Source organism: Salvia splendens, chromosome 17, assembly GCF_004379255.2.
Source record: "Salvia splendens isolate huo1 chromosome 17, SspV2, whole genome shotgun sequence".
NCBI classification, from domain to species: Eukaryota; Viridiplantae; Streptophyta; class Magnoliopsida; order Lamiales; family Lamiaceae; genus Salvia; species Salvia splendens.
The window spans coordinates 23226787-23248089 of NC_056048.1; the positions used below are offsets into that span (position 1 = coordinate 23226787).

The 21303-nt window shown below is 42.1% G+C and overlaps 1 protein-coding gene and 1 long non-coding RNA gene across 2 annotated transcripts; both read left to right on the forward strand.

Moving 5' to 3' along the window:
* The first annotated feature begins 12226 nt into the window (after positions 1 to 12226).
* Positions 12227 to 13905, forward strand: LOC121773634 (cytochrome P450 71A1-like). The gene is made up of 2 exons (XM_042170529.1): positions 12227 to 13134; positions 13209 to 13905. Exons 1-2 carry the CDS (start codon positions 12262 to 12264, stop codon positions 13794 to 13796), a joined length of 1461 nt encoding a protein of 486 aa, XP_042026463.1. The 5' UTR covers positions 12227 to 12261; the 3' UTR covers positions 13797 to 13905.
* Positions 13906 to 19016: 5111 nt separating this feature from the next.
* LOC121774003 lies at positions 19017 to 20740 on the forward strand. Its single transcript, XR_006044895.1, has 3 exons — positions 19017 to 19135; positions 20083 to 20162; positions 20258 to 20740. It is a non-coding gene; the product is annotated as an uncharacterized LOC121774003 (long non-coding RNA).
* Positions 20741 to 21303: the final 563 nt, after the last annotated feature.

The window sequence follows — 21303 nt, forward strand, 5'->3', positions numbered from 1 at the left end:
CAGACGGGATCTACCTTCGATGGCCCGTGTTCGTGAAGACTATCACATGTCCGACAACGGATCGGAGGGCATTGTTTGCCCAAAGGCAAGAGGCGGCTCGGAAAGATGTCGAGCGTGCATTCAGAGTCCTCCAAGCACGGTGGGCTATCGTGAAGGGAGCGGCCCGTGGTTGGCAGCGGTCACTAGTCGCCGACATCATGTATGCATGTATCATAATGCATAACATAATCGTTGAGGACGAGGAAGATAATGTCACTTTGTGGAGCGACGATCGGCTCGCCAGCACCGGGAGTGACTACGTTGTCACCGACCCGCCCGTGCAGGGCCTTCCTCCCGACATCCGTAATGTCATGGCCCGGTCAGCTGCGATGCGCCAAGAGGAACAACACACTCGCCTCCAAGCCGATCTAATCGAAGAGATTTGGACTCGCACCAACGTTTTCCAGCATTGACGTTGTGTTTTTTATCGTTTTTATTTTGTATTTTAAAATTTCTATGTTGTAATTTTCAATCTTTGATCAAAATTAACTTTTTCGTGTTATAAATTTCCGGCGTTTTTTATTTTACGTTTAAAATAGGTTGAAATTGTGAATAGTGTCATTTATTAGTTGCGGCCCGAGTTGTGGCCTGCAGGGTTAGAGCAGTTGGGCCAGGGCCGCAACTGTAGAGGAATGATGACGTGGAGGGGATTTGGGGCCTGAAACCGGGCCGGGGTTATTGATGACCTAATGACTTTTAGTTATCCGTTAGATATATTGGTCCAACTAGACAATCATTTTGTATTAAATAATCATAACTTTCTATATAGTACTAATCTACAAGTTTCCCTCGTGTGGGAAGCCTATTTCCGAATACATAGAGATATGATGAGGTGGGTAAACACTGTGGGTGTGTTTGGGAACATGGAATTAGAGCTATGGAATTGGAATTGGAATTGGAGGCAATTCCATTATTTGGTATAACAAAAATGTATAGAATTGGAATTGAATTATAATTCCAAAATTTTCAATTCCATGATTTGAATTCCATATCAAAAGAAGAAAATTGGAATTCCAAATTAGATAGCTTCACTACCCACTACACACATTTCACACACTTCACACACTACACACTACACACACAAACACATTTCACACGTTTCACACACTACACACATTTCATACACTTCACACACTACACAAATTTCACACCCTGCACGCATTTCACACATTACACACACTTCACACACTACACACATTTCACACACTACACACACTACACACACTACACAAATTTCACACACTACACACACACATTTCACACACTACACATACTACATGCACTTCACACACTACATGCACTTTTGGGTATAATGTATGTAGCGTGTGTATTTTGTGTAGTGTGTGTATTGTGTGAAATGTGTGAAATTTATGTACTATGTGTAATGTGTGAAATGTGTGTAGTGTGTAAACTTGTTTAGTGTGTGTAATGTATGAAATTTGTGTAGAGTGTGTAATGTGTGTTGTGTGTGAAATGTGTGCAGTGTATGAAATTTGTAAAATGTGTGTAGTGTGTGAAATGTTTGAAATGTGTGTGAAATGTGTGAAATTTTTTCAGTGTGTGTAGTGTGTGAAATTTGTGTAGTGTGAAGTGTGTGAATTGTGTGCAGTGTGTGAAATGTGTGTAGTGTGTGAAATGTGTGAAGTGTGTGTATTATGTGTGTATAGTATATGTATTTTGTGTGAAGTGTGTGTGAGTGTGTATTTTGTGTATAGTGTGTGTACAGTGTGTGTGTGCACAAATTATTCAAATTCAACTTCATATCAATTACTTCACTTTACCAAACATAGGATTTGGAATTGAATTAGAATTCAATTTCTTCCAATTCAATTCAATTTAATTCCAATTCTAATTCCAATTTAATTCTAATTCCAATTTCATGTCCCAAACATAGCCTTATAAAAACTTCGTCAAATATGCATGATTAATTTACTCATTGTATTCCACAAAGAATACGCTAACAAATGGGGTGAGAAAATCCTATTTCCAAATACATAGCGATATGAGGTGGGAAAAGACTTATAAAAACTTCCCTAAATGTGCATGATTAATTTATTAAATGTATGCCACAACCAATACACTAACAAATGGGGTGAGAAAATAATTGATAAAAACTTTCCAAATGTGTAAGGATTTACTTAAATATATCTCACAAGGAGTATAATGTTTTACCGATTTAGGTAGGGGTGAGCAAAAAATCAAAAACTGAATATCCGAACCGAACCAAACCGAAATTTTGAAATTCGATTTGGTTTTTTCGGTTTTAAAAATACAAAAAATTCGGTTCGATTCGGGCAAAAAAAAGCCAAAAAACCGAATTATATTTTAAATATAATATTATATATATTTATTCTATTAATTTAATATATTATATCATATATAAAATATATATTCTGTTAATATATTTTATATAATATGTATTATATATATTTTATTAATTTTATATTATACTCCCTCCGTCCCACTTTAGGAGTCCCGGTTGAGTTCGAAACTTAAGAAATATAAAAGAAAGTTGATGAAAAAAAATAGTGGAATATGAGTCCTACTTTTTCATATTAGTTTTATAATAAAATGTGAGTGGAAAAATGTTAGTGGAATGTGGGGTCTAATACCATTTATGGAATATTCCAACCGTGACTCCTAAAGTGGGACACCCAAAAATGGTAAATCGGGACTCCTAAAGTGGGACGGATGGAGTATATATTTATATTCTATTAGTATATATAAAATAAAATAAATTATATATATTTATATTCTATTTTTTTTAGTTTTTCAGTTTTTTGAAAATTTTAGTTTATTTGGTTTTTGAAATTCAGTTATCGATTTTTTGGATTCAGTTCGGTTTGGATTTTTAACTAAATTCGGTTTTTCGAGTTTGGTTCGGTTTTGGCAAAAAAGCGAACAATGCTCACCCCTAGATTTAGGGGCCGACTTAAGTGTGGATTGTTGTGATTTTTAGCGGTTGCTTTGTCTTTTAATTGTTCATAAATAAATTAGATGTCTGATGAATCGGCGAATTTTTGATGATGATGAATGTTCGTAAAAATAAATTACGACACAGAGAATTTTACGTGGTTCGATTTACTGAGGTAAATCTACGTCCACGGGGAGAAATGGGGGCAGGTTTGTATTGCTTGATCTGCGAATTACAGCTTACAACACAGACTTGCTATATGATTATTTCTCTAGAGAGATTCTAACCTCTCTCTATCAGATCTAAGTTCTATTTATATATTGAACTAAGATCGTGGCTTGCATCACCACCCTAAGTCGTGGATGTCGTGTAGGTCATGGCCTAAGATCGTGGCCTGAGTTGACGCCACGTGGTAGTGGGTGTGTTGGAAGTTGTGGAAATCCTGCATGGGTCCACTAACTCCTTGTTCGGTCGAATACTGAGACCGAACTGCTTTGGTTGCCGATCTGAGAGTAGAGCTTGATGCCGACCTGAGAGCAGAGCTTGATTGGTTGGCTTTTACCGAGCTGTAGGCTGAGGCCGAACTCTTTGGTAATGCCGAACTCCTCCGAACTCTTTGGTAATGCCGAACTCATACTCTTCCTTGGGCTTTGGGCTGATGGGCCGTCACTGCTGTTGGGCTTGTTTAGTTCGTACCCCATCACTACCCCCCCCGAAAGACGAAGTGAATCACTTCGGCGAAGCGAGTCACTTCGGCATTCTGGATAAAGGTACGGGGGAGGCTGACGTCAGGGGACGTGCCTTGCATGTGACTGCATTAAATGCGACAGTAAAATCCGGCCGTTGAATCCTGAAAAGGTGGGATTCGAAACGGTGCGATGATTTTGAAATCTTCGCCGAATCTGATAAATATGCTCTTTCTTCCTCATTTGAACACCTTTGCTGTTGCGTCTTCTATACTCTCTCTTTCTCGAAAAATTTTCTTCCGCTTTCAAGAGCTTCTTCAGACTTTCTTCACTTTCAAAAAGTAAGAAAAATGTCTTCTTCTTCTTCTTCGGTGTCGGGTAGCGGTAGGAAAGGGGATAAGGGGTCTTCTAGCCGGAAAGAATCCGGGGAGAAGACCGTAGAGTATTTTCACAGTATCTTGAGTAAGGATACTGTGATATCCCTTCACGAGAAGTATTTTTTACCTGGGGGGAAGGCGGTGGTTCCCGACGATGATCATAGGGCTAACGACCCGCCGGAGGGTTATGCCACCGTTTACGAAGCCTGCTTAGAATGCGGGCTTCGTTTTCCTCTTCCCCCACCTTTTGTAGAGCTTCTCGATTTTTTTCAACTCCCTTTAGGTCAGGTGACTCCGAACTCTTGGAGGCACTTATCGGCTTTTGCTGCCGAACTGCGTAGGCTAGATAAGGATCTGTCTCTGAGGGCAATCCTTAATTTTTTCCAGTTTAAAAGGAAGGGATCTTGGTTTTACTTGATCCCCTTACAGCCTTTTAGGGCCTTCTGCAAAACCAAGTGGCCGAAATGGCAAAACCGTTTCTTTTTTTATAATAGGACTTCGGCTCCGGGCTTTCCTTGGAGAAGGCCGAAGTCCGTGATTCCCCATCCTCGGTTAGAACCGTTGGCCGAGCTCGAGGGCGAGCTCAATAAGATTCCTATGATTAGGAAACAGTATTCGGAAACTGAGCTCGTCAAGGGCGACCTCGTGTTCAATATCTCGTCTTCGGACGAAGAGGCCGAGGGTGAGGATTTCTCTTTATCTTTATGCTCTACTGCTTTAACGAAGAAAACTAACCTTGTTTTCTTGCTTTTTGGCAGTGTTCATGCTGAATAAGGCTATCCGAAAGTCCTCCGAGCTTGAGGAGCCGGAGAAAGAGAAGGCTACCAGCTCGGCGCCTGATGCCGAGAAGAATCCGAAGAGGCAAAAGACCTCTTCGGGTCCAAAGAAGCCGGAGTCGACTTCGGCAAGTAGGAAGGGGAAGACCCAGAAGCCCCCGAGAGCGCCCGAGAAAGACGTGGTCTTGGCGCCTCCTTCGGAGCATATCTGTGAGCCATTTTTATGGCCCACGGACTTCGCCGAGGTGAATTGTCTTCTTGATTCTTTGGCTTGGCTTCTGTCCTGTATTTTTGGTGCCCTCTGTTGACTTTTTTCCTTATCCATTTTCAGAGGAACGATATGCTCTCCAAGCTCGTCGCCGTCGAACTCTCCAAAGCGTCCAACGACTATGCTGAGATGCAGAGGAAATTGGCGGCTGCTTGTCACCCGGGCCGAGCAGGCCGAGGCAAACTTTGAGAAAGCCAGAGCTGCTAGGATTTCGGCCCAGGATGAAGCTCAGTTTGCCAAAAACCAGCTCGTCATCCAGCGAGAGCAGACGAAACGGAGTGATGCTGCCGCCGTGGTTGCCCAGGGGGAGGCTCTCCGTGTTTACACGGAGAAACTCTTTTTGAGCAGCCAGTTCTCGGCTTTTGTCGGTAGTCTGGTAAGGCTAATTGCCGATAAGGGCGAGCAGGGGGCCGACGTCGTGCTGCCTCTGTACAGCCGAGAGATAGCAGCTCGGCTTCAGAATCTGCCGCTCCTTGAGGAGCTTGCTTCATCCTCGGTCCTGCTTTCTGCAGACCGAGTCCGGAGTTGTCGCGCTGATCGGGACGAGAACCTGGAGGCTATCTTTGCCTCCGTGGGACCCGTCTCACCCGCCTCGACTTACAACGGAGAGGGTGAGGCCGAGCCGCTGGAGCGGGAGGCCGAAGTCGAGCGGGCCGGGCATCCAGAGAAGGAAGCCGATCAGGAGACGCAGCAGATCGGCTACGGTGGCGCCGAGCAGGCTGGGGAGAGCAAGGAGGCAGAGGCTGAAGCTGAAGCAGATAAGGAGAAGGAAGCTGAACCTCACCGAGAAGGTGGAGACGAAGCTAGCGAAGTATGATTTCGTCTCCCTTCTCTTAGTTTAGTTTCTTCCTTTATGTAAAATGGCCTTGAAGCCCTCCTTGTATAGAAAATTTTTTTTCTTATGAATGAAAAAATTCTTCTTTCTGCTCTTGTGTCTTCGTATAGCCTTTCGTACTCTCTTACTCCTGTTGTGGTTTACTACCTGCTCGGTAAGCTGGAATGCCGAACTGACGTAGCTGCTTTGTATTTTTAACTCTCAAGGAGCTGGAGGTACTTCACTGGAAGCGGCTGTACTCTTCGGCTTTAGACGAAGCTGAGAAAAGAGCTATAGCTGACCAGATGAAGAATGACGAACTCTTGGCTCGTTCAATGAAGCTGGAGGCCGATAATAGGGACTTAGAGTCCGAAAAGAATGATCTGGAGGCCGAGCTGAACACGACCATTGCTGAGAGGACTGCGTACGAGGATTACATCCGTGTGCGCGGGGGAATGACCATATCAGATGTTCAGAGTCGAGTTGACGAACTGTGGGAGGAATATCATGTACTCCGTATGAACAATGTGCTGGAGAGCCCGGCTTGCCAACAAGTTGTGACATCACTGCGGCGTTGGGCTTCTCGGTACAACATCGTTCTTTCTCGGCGCCCCTCCATAGAAAGATTCCTTCGGCATATCGCGCCAACAGATGCTCGCACTCCAGATCAAACCTCTGGTTCCCTTGTTCAAAATCCTACTCCCAGTCAACAACGAACTCCGGAACAGTCGGAAACGTCAAGACGAGAACGGGCTCAGGAGCAACCGGAATCGTCAAGGCAGGGACGGACTGAAATTCGCCGAGGAGTTGTGACTATGAGCGAGCAAGATCAGCAGATGATTATTGCAGACTCTTCATCGCCGAGGTGCTAGGACTTCTCGGGCTCGGGGAAGAGGCGTTGGGTCGAGGATAGCATCTCGTCGACCTGCTTATTCTTCATCTGCTCGGAACAACCGAACTCGGCTTCCAGAGGATTTTGCAGATAGGTGGCTTAACTTCAGCAACCCTGGACAGTAGAATAGTCCTTTGTAATAGCGTAACGCCATTTTGTAGGGTAGCGGAGTTGTATGCCGAACAAGATTTGAAAAATGAAATTTTGTTTTCGCTTCTAACACTGTATTTACAGCTTAGCGAAAAAATTTCATCGTACTTGTCCTCGGTCTTATGAAGTAAACTTCTTTGACCGGACTTGGTCCTTGGTCTTAAGAAGTAAACTTCTTTGACCGGACTTGTCTTTGGTCTGATGAAATAAACATCTTTGACCGGACTCGTCTTTGGTCTGATGAAATAAACATCTTTGACCGGACTCGTCTTTGGTCTGATGAAATAAACATCTTTGACCGGACTCGTCTTTGGTCTGATGAAATAAACATCTTTGACCGGACTCGTCTTTGGTCTGATGAAATAAACATCTTTGACCGGACTCGTCTTTGGTCTGATGAAATAAACATCTTTGACCGGACTCGTCTTTGGTCTGATGAAATAAACATCTTTGACCGGACTCGTCTTTGGTCGGATGAAATAAACATCTTTTGACCGGACTCGTCTTTGGTCTGTGTTCTAATTTGGCGATTTTTGTCGCCGGGATCGAACTTTCCCTTGTCCTAATTCGGCGAGTTTTATCGCGTGGATCGGACTTTCCCAGTTAACCGAAGTGGTCTTATGCAGTAAACCTCTTTGACTAGACATGGTCGTCCTCGGTCTTATGAGGTAAACTGCTTTGACCGAACTTGGTCGTCCTAATTCGGCGAGTTTTATCGCATGGATTGGACTTTCCCTTGTCCTAATTCAGGCAAGTTTTATCGCGAGAATCGGACTTTTGTTGCAGTTCGTTTCAGACGAAGTGCTTGATTTTTAAGCAGAATTGTGGTCTTGTATCCTCTTTAGAAGCTTTGACACACAATCTTTGGCTTGTTGCAGCTCGTTTCGGACGAACTGCTTGTTTAAGCTGAATTGTGGTCTTGTATCCTCTTTAGAAGCTTTGACGCACAATCGTTGGCTTGTTGCAGCTCGTTTCGGACGAACTGCTTGTTTAAGCTGAATTGTGGTCTTGTATCCTCTTTAGAAGCTTTGACGCACAATCGTTGGCTTGTTGCAGCTCGTTTCGGACGAACTGCTTGTTTAAGCTGAATTGTGGTCTTGTATCCTCTTTAGAAGCTTTGACGCACAATCGTTGGCTTGTATATGTTCTAAGAAGGGGATCAGCCTTCGAAGAACAAGATACCTCAGTAACATTTGTAAGAGACGACACGCACCGAAACAGACAAAACACACAGACAAAACGCACAGAGACAAATAAAGACCAAGCAAACCAAAGAAAGCACATTGACCGGACTGTCTCTTACAAATGGAACTTTTTGAGGTTGGAAACGCACCATGTTCGGGATACTTGTGCTCTTGACACGAGTCAATTTGTAAGACCCTTTGCCGAGGACTTCTGACACCCGATATGGACCTTCCCATGTGGGTTCGAGTTCGCCCAGCTTTTCTGCTCGGCTTACTTCGTTGTTTCTCAAGACGAGATCTCCCACTTGAAATTGCAGCTTCTTCACCCTTTGGTTGTAATACCGGGCTACTTGCTCCTTGTACTTGGCTGCTTTTATGCAGGCCAATTCTCTTCTTTCTTCGGCAAGATCTAGTTCGGCTCTCAGTCCGTCACCATTCATTTCTGAGGAGAAATTGAGTTCGGGGACTGAGTATGCCAATCTAAACCGGAATCACGGCTTCAGTGCCGTACACCATTGAGTTCGGCTCCGGTGTGACTTCGGTCATTCCGCCTGTCTCTGACTCCGGCTGCTGTGATTGCTATGCTTGATGGTGCCGAACTGATTGCTCGGCACTTTTAAGCGCAATCTGCGAACACACTTGCTCTTTTTTGATCACCTCGGATGACCGCTATCCCTCCTTTGATGGGGAAGGTGTTCGGCGAGGAAGCCTCTGATCGCTATGATCGGGCTTCTTTTCGTCTCCTCTAGATGAGCTGTCTAAAGACCGTTTTCGACGGTCTGCCTCATCGGCTCGGGAGAACTGGTCCGCAATGTCCCACATCTCTTGAGCTGTTTGCGGACTGCATTCCACGAGCTTTCTGTAGAGAGCTCCGGGCAGGATTCCATTTTGGAATGCCGAAATGACAAGTAGATCATTGAGATTATCTACTTGTAGGCATTCCTTATGGAATCTCGTCAGGAAGTCGCTGATCTTTTCGTCGCGACCTTGACGTATAGAAAGCAGCTGAGCCGAAGTACTCCGGGCTTCCGCTTTCTGAAAGAACCTCCTGTGGAAAGCATCCATCAGATCTCGGTAGGATCTAATGCTGCCTTGAGGAAGGCTGTCGAACCACCTTCTGGCGTTCCCGATGAGCAGCTCGGGGAACAGCTTGCACATATGGACCTCATTGAGACCTTGGTTCGCCATATTATACTGATAGCGTCCCAGGAAGTCATGAGGATCCACGAGTCCGTCATAGGTTATCGACGGAGTTCGGTAATTCTGTGGTAGGGAAGTTCGGGTAATATCGTCCGAGAACGGAGTCCTCAATGCTCCGTACATGGCGAACCCGACATTTCTTCGGTATGGAGGAGATGGAGTTCTCCTGTGATTCCGGTACCGAGGATTCTTTCTTTTGGAAGACATGACACTACTGCGGTAGTGACTGTCTCGCATGGAGGAAGAGGGAGAATCCGCCGTTTTCGCCTCCGGCTGCTTTTGGCTTCTCTGCAGGAAGGTTAAGAATTCCTCCTGCTTTTCAGCCAAAAACAGCTTGACAGCCTCGTTCAAATCGGGCTGCTGGGAAGACTCGGTGTGACGGCTTTTGGAGCGGCTTGTTCCCCCGCCATGAGAACTGGTGGGGGATTTATCCCTAGGCTGTTTTCCAGACCTATGGGGTGGATTGGCTTCCTCCTGGTTCTCACGGGCAGGAATACGGGTACTCTGCGATCTGGTATGCATTTTTTGGGTTGAAAAAATGGTCAAAAATTCGCTTTATCACAAATTTGGTTCTCTGCTTCCCACAGACGGCGCCAGTGATGAATCGGCGAATTTTTGATGATGATGAATGCTCGTAAAAATAAATTACGACACAGAGAATTTTACGTGGTTCGATTTACTGAGGTAAATCTACGTCCAAGAAGAGTATGAGTTCGGCATTACCAAAGAGTTCGGAGGAGTTCGGCATTACCAAAGAGTTCGGCCTCAGCCTACAGCTCGGTAAAAGCCAACCAATCAAGCTCTGCTCTCAGGTCGGCATCAAGCTCTACTCTCAGATCGGCAACCAAAGCAGTTCGGTCTCAGTATTCGACCGAACAAGGAGTTAGTGGACCCATGCAGGATTTCCACAACTTCCAACACACCCACTACCACGTGGCGTCAACTCAGGCCACGATCTTAGGCCATGACCTACACGACATCCACGACTTAGGGTGGTGATGCAAGCCACGATCTTAGTTCAATATATAAATAGAACTTAGATCTGATAGAGAGAGGTTAGAATCTCTCTAGAGAAATAATCATATAGCAAGTCTGTGTTGTAAGCTGTAATTCGCAGATCAAGCAATACAAACCTGCCCCCATTTCTCCCCGTGGACGTAGATTTACCTCAGTAAATCGAACCACGTAAAATTCTCTGTGTCGTAATTTATTTTTACGAGCATTCATCATCATCAAAAATTCGCCGATTCATCAATGTCTATAATTAATTTTTTTTAAATCAGTTGATAATGCTCGAATGCTCGCATTCCAAGGTATGTCGGCAATGACACCATCTCAATGGCTGAGCGTACAACATGCACCACACGTATGTCAGACGAGCGGTCACCAATTTTTCCTTTCACATGAGCTGTCTCATACCGTCAGCCCATACAACGCCGCTCGCAACCGTGATCACATATATAATTTTTTGGTAAAAATAAGGTAAATCCATCCAAACCAAGGCGGAATCCTAGCTTGAGGGACATGACGGGGCTCTAGCTACTTGTTGGAGAGGTGGCGGAGACCGATTGTCAAATTAACTGGTGTAGACTGTAGATTGCCGATAAACGATGGCGATGGTGGGTCCGGCTGTATGAGTTTGTTGGCATGTTTAGATTTTAGTGATTATGGGGAGAGAAGAATAGAAAAAGAAGTGTCACATTTTTTGGTTTTTTTGTTTGAGTGGTGTCTACTGGATAAGATCGCGAACTGCATATACACATCCACTAGCTATAATGCAAATTTAATTATCAACGAATTATGATACTTGTTAAATTTTAGTTTTTGCAAGAGTCGTGTCTACTGGATAAGATCGTGAACTGCATATACACATTTACTAACTATAATGCAAATTTAATTATCAACGAATTATTATACATGTAAACGTGTAATTTCAATAAAATTACAACTTTCATCGTACTTTTTTTAATTTTATTTACGCACATTTCATGCATAAACAAATACAATTAATGCAAAACAAAATAGCTGTCTCATCACCAAAACTCACCTACGAAAAAGGGGAACACTGTATATGATGATACAACTTTCGAAAGTGAAATGTAATTTAATTTTAAGTTGAATAAATATTACACGCTGGAGTCGTAATTTAATTGAAAAATGCAAAAAAAAAATTAAAAAAATTGGCCGAACCGGTCCGAAACCGCCGGTTTTTTGAACCGGAACTAGAACCGGAACCGCCGGGACCCTAGGCGGGCCGGTTCCGGTTCATGCATTTCATGAACCGAAGCCGGCAGTTCCTGGACCGTGTGCAAGCCTAGTTGACGGCAATAGCTAAGAGAAAAAAATGGAAATAGATTGCACAATGTCCATGCCTCTATATAATTAATGATAATGGACTTTACCATACAACTTTTAAATAATTACGGCTCCAAAATCCACTTGTTATTTTGAAAAAAGCTTGGTCAACATATTTGTTTCGACCACAATAAACATAAGTTGTTGGGACTTGGGGCATAGCTAACATAAATGCAAATAGAATTCCTAAAATTCCACGTTTCTATTATTTTTATTATATTAATATAATAATACGATAGCAATAGCTAAGAGAAAAAAATGGAAATAGATTGCACAATGTCCATGCCTCTATATAATTAATGATAATGGACTTTACCATACATTTTTTAAATAATTACGGCTCCAAAACCCACTTATTATTTTGAAAAAAGCTTGGTCAACATATTTGTTTCGATCACATTAAACATAAGTTGTTAGGACTTGGGGCGTAGCTAAGAACAAAATAAATGCAAATAGAATTCCTAAAATTCCAAGTGTCTATTATTTTAATTATAATAATACGATCTCTCAAAAATGTGTATCCTATTTATAAGAGTTAATTAAAACTATTGCATCCCAAATAAAACGAAGAGACTTGTTGTTCTAGAGTATATTCTTCATAAAAAAATGATGTCACTTATTTTATTCTTCTTCTCTCTTCCCATAATTTTGATTCTCTACTTCCAAACACAAAAACCTAAAAATGGCAACAAACTCATACCACCGGGCCAACCGGGGTTGCCGTTGATCGGCAATCTCCACCAAATCGACGGCCAGTTTCAATACAAGTACTTCCAGCGCCTCTCGAAGCAATACGGCCACGTCATGTTCCTCAACCTCGGAATCCGACACCTCATTGTGATTTCCACGGCAGAAGCAGTGAAAGAGATTACGAAATCTAACGATGCCATTTTCTCAAGCCGACCTTCTTTTGTCGCCGCGAAGAGGCTGTCATATAACCACCTAGACATCGGGTTTTCATCCTACAACGACACGTGGAGGGAGATGAGGAAGATCTCCAACCTCCATCTCTTTAGCTCCAAGCAAGTTCAATCATTTCACCCCATTTTCAGAGATGAAGTGAGCAAGATGATGGAGAAGATTGCTAGAGATGCCTCTTCTTCCACCGTCGTCAATTTCACTGATACCACGATGTCACTTTTAACTAATATCTTCTCCAGGATTGCGTTTGGGAAGATCTATGGAAAGGATCGTTTCATGGATCTTCTTCATGAAACTCAACCCATACTTGGAGGGTTTTTTATGGAGGATTACTTTCCTTGGCTTCGATGGATTGATAGGCTCTCTGGAATGACTGCAAAGCTTGATAAGAATTTTCACAACTTGGATTTATTTTATCAAGAACTGATTGAAGAACATATGAATCCGAATAGGCCAAAATCTATGGATGGTGACTTCATCGATATTATGTTAAGGATTAAAGAAAATGGATCCTCTTCCTTTGCTCCTACAATAAACCACATCAAAGGTGTATTAATGGTAATGAATTATAGTATATTGAAATTACATGCAACCAAATATATATAATGAGATTTGGGTGATTAATTATGCAGGATTTGGTAACCGGAGGCAGCGACACGACAGCAATTGCTCTAGAGTGGACAATGACGGCATTGATGGAGAAGCCTTTGGTGATGAAGAAGTTGCAAGAGGAGATAAGGCGGTTTGGCGGAAAGAAAGATATGATCAATAAACAAGACATAGAGAAACTTTCATATTTGAGGGCGGTTGTAAAAGAGGGTTTGAGAATGTATCCACCAGCTCCACTTTTAGTGCCAAGAGAGACTACTAATAAGTGTAGTGTAAATGGTTATGAAATTGAAGGCGGAAGTATGGTGTTTATCAATGCTTGGGCTATTGGAAGAGATCCCGCCACGTGGGAAAACGCTGATGAGTTCATGCCGGAGAGGTTCTTGGAGGGCGGTCAGAATCCAGAGTTGATTACCTTTGGATTCGGGAGGAGAGGGTGTCCGGGAATGGGAATGGCGATTGCCGAGCTGGAACTTGCATTGGCAAATCTTGTATACAAATTTAATTGGGAATTTCCCAAGGAAGAGGATATTGATTTGGAGTGTAAGCCTCGAGCAACACTACTGCGTAAGAAGAATGCTCTTCGTCTTATTGCCAAGGTTGTCATGTAAACTTTAATGTTTTAGATCTATGCAAATAAAACTGTAAATAGGCGTGAGTAAATTAATCTTATTCATTTGATACACTATAATCTAATTATCCTATCTTAATGTTTGGTAATCCATATTACTTATTTCAAGTCTTGATTAAAAATCATGTTGAAAGATATGAGTATTATTCATTCAACTTGTTCAGAGAATTACAATAGGTACGCCTCCTTTAAATAGGCCAAGGGTTACATAAAATTGGCAAGATTTGCTATAATACTCATTCCCTAATTAATTTTTTTTCCTTGCTTACCTATTTTCCTTACTTACATATTTTCCTTTCTAACACTCCCCCTCAAGTTAAGTAATGGGATTACCGATACTTAACTTGCCCAATACCTCATGGAAGCTTCTTGCATCGACAGCTTTCGTGAGTATATCCGCCAACTGATCTTCAGATCTCACAAAAGGAAGTTCTACCTTCTTGGCCTCTATATTGTCCTTGATGAAATGTCGATCCACCTCGACATGTTTTGTCCGATCATGCTGAACTGGATTTTCAGATATACTGATTGTCGCCTTATTATCACAGAACAACTTACATGACTTCTGTGAGTTTAAGTTCAACTCAATCATCAATTTCCTCAGCCACAGAATCTCAGTCAACCCACTCTTAATCCCTCGAAATTCAGCTTCTGCACTTGACAAGGCTACCACTTTCTGTTTTTTGCTTCTCCACGTGACAAGATTTCCTCCCACAAAGGTAAAATATCCAGCAGTTGATTTTCTGTCATTTGGGTTCCCTGCCCAATCAGCATCCGTGAATCCATGAATCTCTAAATGTCCATGATTCTCGAATAGAATCCCATGGTTCGCTGTCCCTTTCAGATATCGAACAATCCTCAGTGTTGCTTCCCAGTGAGCTACTTGAGGTGCATGCATAAACTGACTAACTACTCCAACTGCATAAGCTATGTCGGGTCTAGTGTGGGATAGGTATATCAATTTCCCAACTAAACGTTGATATCTCGTGCGATGAGTGGCTTCAGCTCCTTCAACTATCCGCAGACCATGATTCTGAACCATAGGAGTATCTGCTGGCTTACAGTCCAGTAGTCCTATCTCGGTTAACAAGTCAAGTACATATTTCCTCTGACTGATGAAGATCCCCTTCTTTGACCTTAGCACTTCTATACCCAGAAAGTACTTTAGTAATCCCAAATCCTTCATTTCAAACTCTGCAAACAAATTCTTCCTTAGCTTGCTTATTTCCTCTTCATCATCTCCCGTGAGAATCATGTTATCTACATAGATGATGAGGCATGTAATCTTTCCTTCTCTTTTCTTCAAGAATAATGTATGATCAGAGTTGCTTTGTTCATACCCATACTTCTTCATTGCCTCAGAGAATCTCCCAAACCAAGCTCTAGGTGACTGCTTTAGCCCATATAGTGTTCGTTTTAGTTTGCAAATCTTTCCTCCTTTGAAATCTCCAACAAATCCAGGTGGTGGCTCCATGTAAATGGGCTTCTTCAGTTCCCCATGTAAGAATGCGTTTGTCACGTCGAACTGATGTAGTGGCCATTCCCTGACTGCCGCTATTGAGAAGAGCACTCGAATAGTACTCATTTTTGCTACCGGTGAGAATGTTTCAGCATAATCAACTCCATAAGTCTGAGTGTATCCTTTGGCCACAAGTCTCGCCTTATACCTTTCAATCGACCCATCTGGCCTCCGTTTGATAGTGAAGACCCATCTGCATCCCACAGTTCGAACACCATCAGGTTTAAGACATATTTCCCATGTATTGTTCTTCATCAGAGCCCGCATTTCTACTAGCATTGCTTCTCGCCAGTGAGCAATTTTCATAGCCTCCTCGGCCGTATATGAGATTTCTTCTTCTTCGTAAAGTGCTGCTTCAAACGCCCTAGCCATCTCTGTTAGATTTGCTTTAGCCAGATTCGCCATAGAATATCGGCTTCTACTAATCCTCTCAGGACTGTATCTCTTAGCCGGGACCCCACGAGTAGTTCTGTTGGGGAGTATATAGCGGCCGATATCACCATCAATTGCTGCATTCTCATTCTCGTCTACACCAAAAGTGTCAGGAGTAATAACTGTATTATCTGAGCTAGTTTCAGGAATTACCTCGGATATCACTGGAGGAGGACTCGATTCAGGCGTAGGCGGTTGAGGAGGCTCTACAGCAGATGTGACTGACTCGGCAGTGACACTAGCTTGTTCTGTTGGTACCACGTTCGAGATACTTGGATGTGGCATCGGAAAACTGAGGGTCCAATTTTATCACACTCCCCCTGAACAGCACTCCCCCCTGACCCCGAGGTTGGGTGTGATAAAAGTATTCACTTTCTAGAAAATTACAATTCATGGTTGTTATAACCTTCCTAGACCCCGGGTGATAGCATCGATAGCCCTTCTGATTTACCCCATACCCCAAAAAAACACATTTTATTGCACATGCAGAAAATTTTCCTCTTTCGTGTTTCGGTACATGCACATAAACGGAACAACCAAAGATTTTGAGCGGAAGTATGAGAGGTGGGGGAATATCAGTAAGGGATGCGAGAGTCTGCAAAGGAGTTTTCATACCCAAAATTTTTGTAGGCAAACGATTAATCAGGTAGACAGCAGTGGCAACAGCTTCGGGCCATAAAAATTTAGGAACATTTGAGTCAAAAAACAGGGCTCTCGTGACCTCTAGGATTATCCTATTCTTTCGTTCAGCTACACCATTTTGTTCAGGAGTGTAAGGACAAGTAGTTTGATGAACTAACCCTTTTTCTTTAAAAAAATCAGTCATGTCTTTGTTAACAAATTCCCTACCATTATCGGATATAAGAATTTTGATCGTGGTTTGGAATTGTGTCTGGATCATTGTAAAGAAACGGGTAAATTTTTCAAAAACGTCAGATTTATGCTTCAAAAAATATACCCAAGTCAATCTAGTGCAGTCATCCACAAAAATGAGAAAATATTTAAAACCATGATCACCAACAATAGGAGTTGAACCCCAAACATCGGCATGCACTAGAGAAAAAATAGTCTTAACACGAGTATCACTTGATCTAAAGGATTGTCTGTGGTTTTTTGCCAAAACACAAGATTCGCAAGTAATATCCTTAAAATGGGAAAACTTTGGAAAAAGCAATTTTAAATACCCCGAGGATGGATGCCTCAATCTGCGGTGCCACAACCAAGCTTCCCGATTTGCAGATCCGTGAGCAAGCATCGCGGTGCCACCTTGTTGAGTAATCTCATCCACATAATAAAGACCTTGACGCTCAGTGCCACGCCCAATTATCCTCCTCGTCCTGATATCCTGTAATACACAGAAATTTGGATGCATTAGTAACGTACAGTTTAATTCTTTCGTCACGTGGCTGATAGACATAAGTTTATGAGATAATTTGGGCACATAGAGGCAATTTGTAAGCTTCAGGGTTGGGGATATTTCAATGGTTCCACTCCCACCCACAGCGGTCAACTCTCCATCGGCAGTTTGAATTTGGCTTTTAGTTGCCCCATTAAATTCACAAAAATCTTTCAGATCGTAGGTCATAGTATCAGTTGCCCCACAATCAAAAATTCACCCACTCTCCTTAGGGTCAATTTTACTTTGGGCAATACATGCAATAGGTATATTTTCCAAGGGTGCAAAACGATTTGGGCTTAAGACGGAACTTTCAGACAGTTTTGGGTCAAACGTGGAATATAATTTTTCTGGGGTCCTAACTGTAATTTTCCCGGGTCATATTGCATATATTCTGAACTATAAGGACCAGAAATTAAATTACTCATGCTTTGGGGTTTATTCTGAAAATCAAATTGGGGATCGGGGTATCTCAACCCCAATCCGTTACCTCCATATGACCCGCCTCCTTTCTTCTCCACGAAGGCTGCCTCGCCGGGCCTGCCGCCTCCACCCGGTTGAGAACCGGTATCTCCTGCTCTCCCACGGGTGTTAGTCATCTCCCTATTCCCTGCTCCTTGCAGAAATAATCCGTCTCCATCTTCGACTCCGATGGCTAATCGAGCTTTAGCCTTTTGATTTTCATCCCACCATTCCGGAAATCCAACGAGGAGGAAACATGTATCTCGAGTATGTCTTTGTTTTCCGCAATGAGAGCACCAAAATTTTGATTTGTCGGGTTTGAAACCGCCTTGGCGATTGGGCTGTTGCGCGGCGGTTCGTGGTGGTGGCTGTTTTGGTCGCGGTGGTGGCAGGTTTCTGACGGCAAACCCGTGTCCGACTTGACCCGATGATGATCCATCGTTGATTGCGCCGGTCTGGAGATCGATGTCTGCTGCTGGCATGATTTTCAACCGCGTAGCTTCTCGTTTTACCAGACCGTATGCGGTCTCGGCTGAGGGCAACGGGGTTTCCTTGAGAATATCCCTTCGGATCCCGTCATATCTTGCATTCAAGCCTGTTAGGAATTTGAACAGCCGTCTTGTTGCTACATACGTTCGAAGTTGGCTAATCCCCTTGTCGCAGCAATCCACAGGTTGATGTTGGCATTGGTCAATTTCGACCCAGATTCCGTGGAGATGTCGCCAATATGTTTCTAGCCCTTGTTCCCCTTGCACGATTCGGCCTGCCTTTTCCTCTAGATCGTACAACAGATATGGATCTGCAGTACTTTCGAATGTAGTTTGTAGGCTCTCCCACAGAGCTTGCGTGGTTTGGTGATGTGCAAAGTCGACAACAATTTCTGTTTCGATGTTGTCAATTATCCATGAGAACACTGTCATATCGGCTTCTTCCCATTCTGTGTACCCCTTCATTCCAGGTTCCGGCGGCTGCGATGTACCGGTGATATACCTGTTTGCTCGTCTTCCCACGATGGCTACTCTCATCAGCCGTTTCCATAGGGGATAATTCATCCCGTTGAGTTTAACGGCTAGAGTAACATTCTTACTCATCTTTAATCGTGTCTCCTCCATATTTGGTTTCTCTTCATCGTCTGACATGTTGCAGGTTGAAAATAACCGCCTTCTTGGTCGGGAAAGGTATTAGGCTATGATAATTTTGTTATGAGCCTTTGCTCTGGTACCATGTTGAAAGATATGAGTATTATTCATTCAACTTATTCAGAGAATTACAATAGATACGCCTCCTTTAAATAGGCCAAGGGTTACATAAAATTGGCAAAATTTACCATAATACTCATTCCCAAATTAATTTTTTTTCCTTACTTACCTATTTTCCTTACTTATATACAAATCAGAAGCTCAATCCACTCCTTATAAAACTGTAAAATTACAAACATCATTCCTATAAACTCCGCCACTCTTCACGCCCATTTGCAGTTATCGCGGGAGAACCTACAAACATTTCTAAGGTACTACTATTACTTTCTATTTCTCAAAATTTGGCTAGGAAAATGCTGAACAGAGTTCAACCAGAGTCAGTCCTCTAATTTTCGCACGACTTAGCATTTTCCCCTAGGTTTTGTGTCAGCGGAAATTTCTCAATTGTTCCAATAAGGATTTCCACTAATTTCGTATAACTTTTTCTTCTTTTTAAATTTTATTTACGCTTGCTATGGGTAATTTGAAACTGATCGGGGTTTGCTTTCAGCATTTTTGTGTTATATTTATATAAAATGCAGAAACGAAACAGGGCTGTCAAGCCTATATCATCAAGTTGAATGTTGGAAAAGTTGCGAAGAGGATTTAAATTGACTTAATATTATGTTTTTTTTTCTTCGGGTGAAGAGACACTAGTGGATGCTTGTTTTCAGCATTTTGGTTAAACTGTTTAGAGTCATCGAGAATATGTTTTTACTGATTATTTTGTTACTATTTGTGGTGAAAATACATTATTCTTTATTATAGTCTGGATATTGTTTGAGAGATTACTGTGTTCAGAGAAGGTTCATGTATTTTCATTTTTATGTATAGTAGTAGTATTTCTTAAAGATGACTGTGTTCTTCTAGTGAAGATACGTTGGCTTTTAGGCAAAATGAAAGGACCTTTTGAAGGTTATCGTGTTCTTGCTTGGTGGTGCTGCATTTATTTTCATTTTAATTGATAGTATAACTTCAATTATATTGATTATTTCCCCATTTGATCTTTTTTTTGCTTGATGTGTTTTGATCTTGTTCAGTTCAGAGTTCACTAGTTCACTTCATGTATTGTGCTGAAAATTTTATGCCACTCTACTTCTGGATGGATATACAATCTGTGATTTTGTTTTTATTGGTCCCTAAGTAGTTACTGTTGTCTGTTGTGTAATTTATCTTTAAGCAGTGACTTAACGTTTGTCTTGTCTTATTTGAACTGCAGCTTGTTATCGGTTTTATCCTCTTTTCTAGCTGAGGCATGAGCTTGAAACCACACTATAAACATGAGTAATGTGACTGAAGGTTAGTGAATCTATACATTAATCTTGTAAAAAAAATTTATAGCTATTTTTTAATTGATACAATGATGTGTACTTATTGATGTAATTTGAAAATAGATAGCAACGATACGGGGTATAGTAGGCCTCTTGAAGGGATGGCAGGTGTTATTGCATTACTCGGTAAAATGCATGAGGATACAAACGTTACACTACTACATTTGTTCACTCGAATTGGACATGAGGTTGATTTAAGCAAAACGAGAAGGGAGTTGTTCAATCTCTTGGGTAATATACCCAATCTTTCACTAACTGACAAATTCGTTGTTTGTGAGACTCTTGGAGGAAATCCGGCACGGCTAGATCTGTTTATGGGGCTGCCTGATTCTGTGAAACCTGCGTATGTCTCGCGTGTTCTCAAGGAGAAGGGGAAGCGTCTGGAATAAGCAATCTTTGTAACCAAGTATTGGCTGTGATATGTAGGAAAGCTTTTGATGATATATATTTTGTTGATGGTGTGTACTTTTGGTTACCGGAAATATGAGAACTTTTGGTGATATGTAAATATTGTGACCTTTTATGGTACTTGACAGCTTGGTATTAGAGAAAGTGTGTGCTTTTGTGCTAGGTCAAGTCTCTCAAGCCCAGAAAATCCGCTAGATCACAAGGTTTAGGAACTCAGAGGATTCTGGGAGTCTCGGTCGTCGGACACACAAATTTCGCGTTCAAAACCTTCAACTCGCTATATTATGAATTAGTACAGGGAAGTAGGGATTGATCCCACGAAGATGGATGCGTAAGAAGGCATTTAAAAGATTCTGGAAAAGGAATTGGCTGTGTCACACAAATTTGGATTGAGAAAGAAAATTACAACTAGGCCGAGGAATGAAAACTAACACTAGAACTAGGAAACTGTAAATATCATTCGGACATTAGACATCATCTTAACTTTAATATCTCAAACAAACTTCCTCGACCTAGTAAACGACTTCCTAAACTAACTAAACAGAGATCAAACATGCAGTGGGGGCCATTTCCCGAAACGGTAAAGTACGGATGAAAAGCTGCAAATAACTAACTCTGAAAATTAACAAACAACGATCTGCATCTTATCACTTGATTCAAGCTCGAACATGGAGAAAATAGAGTAATAACTCAGATTCAAA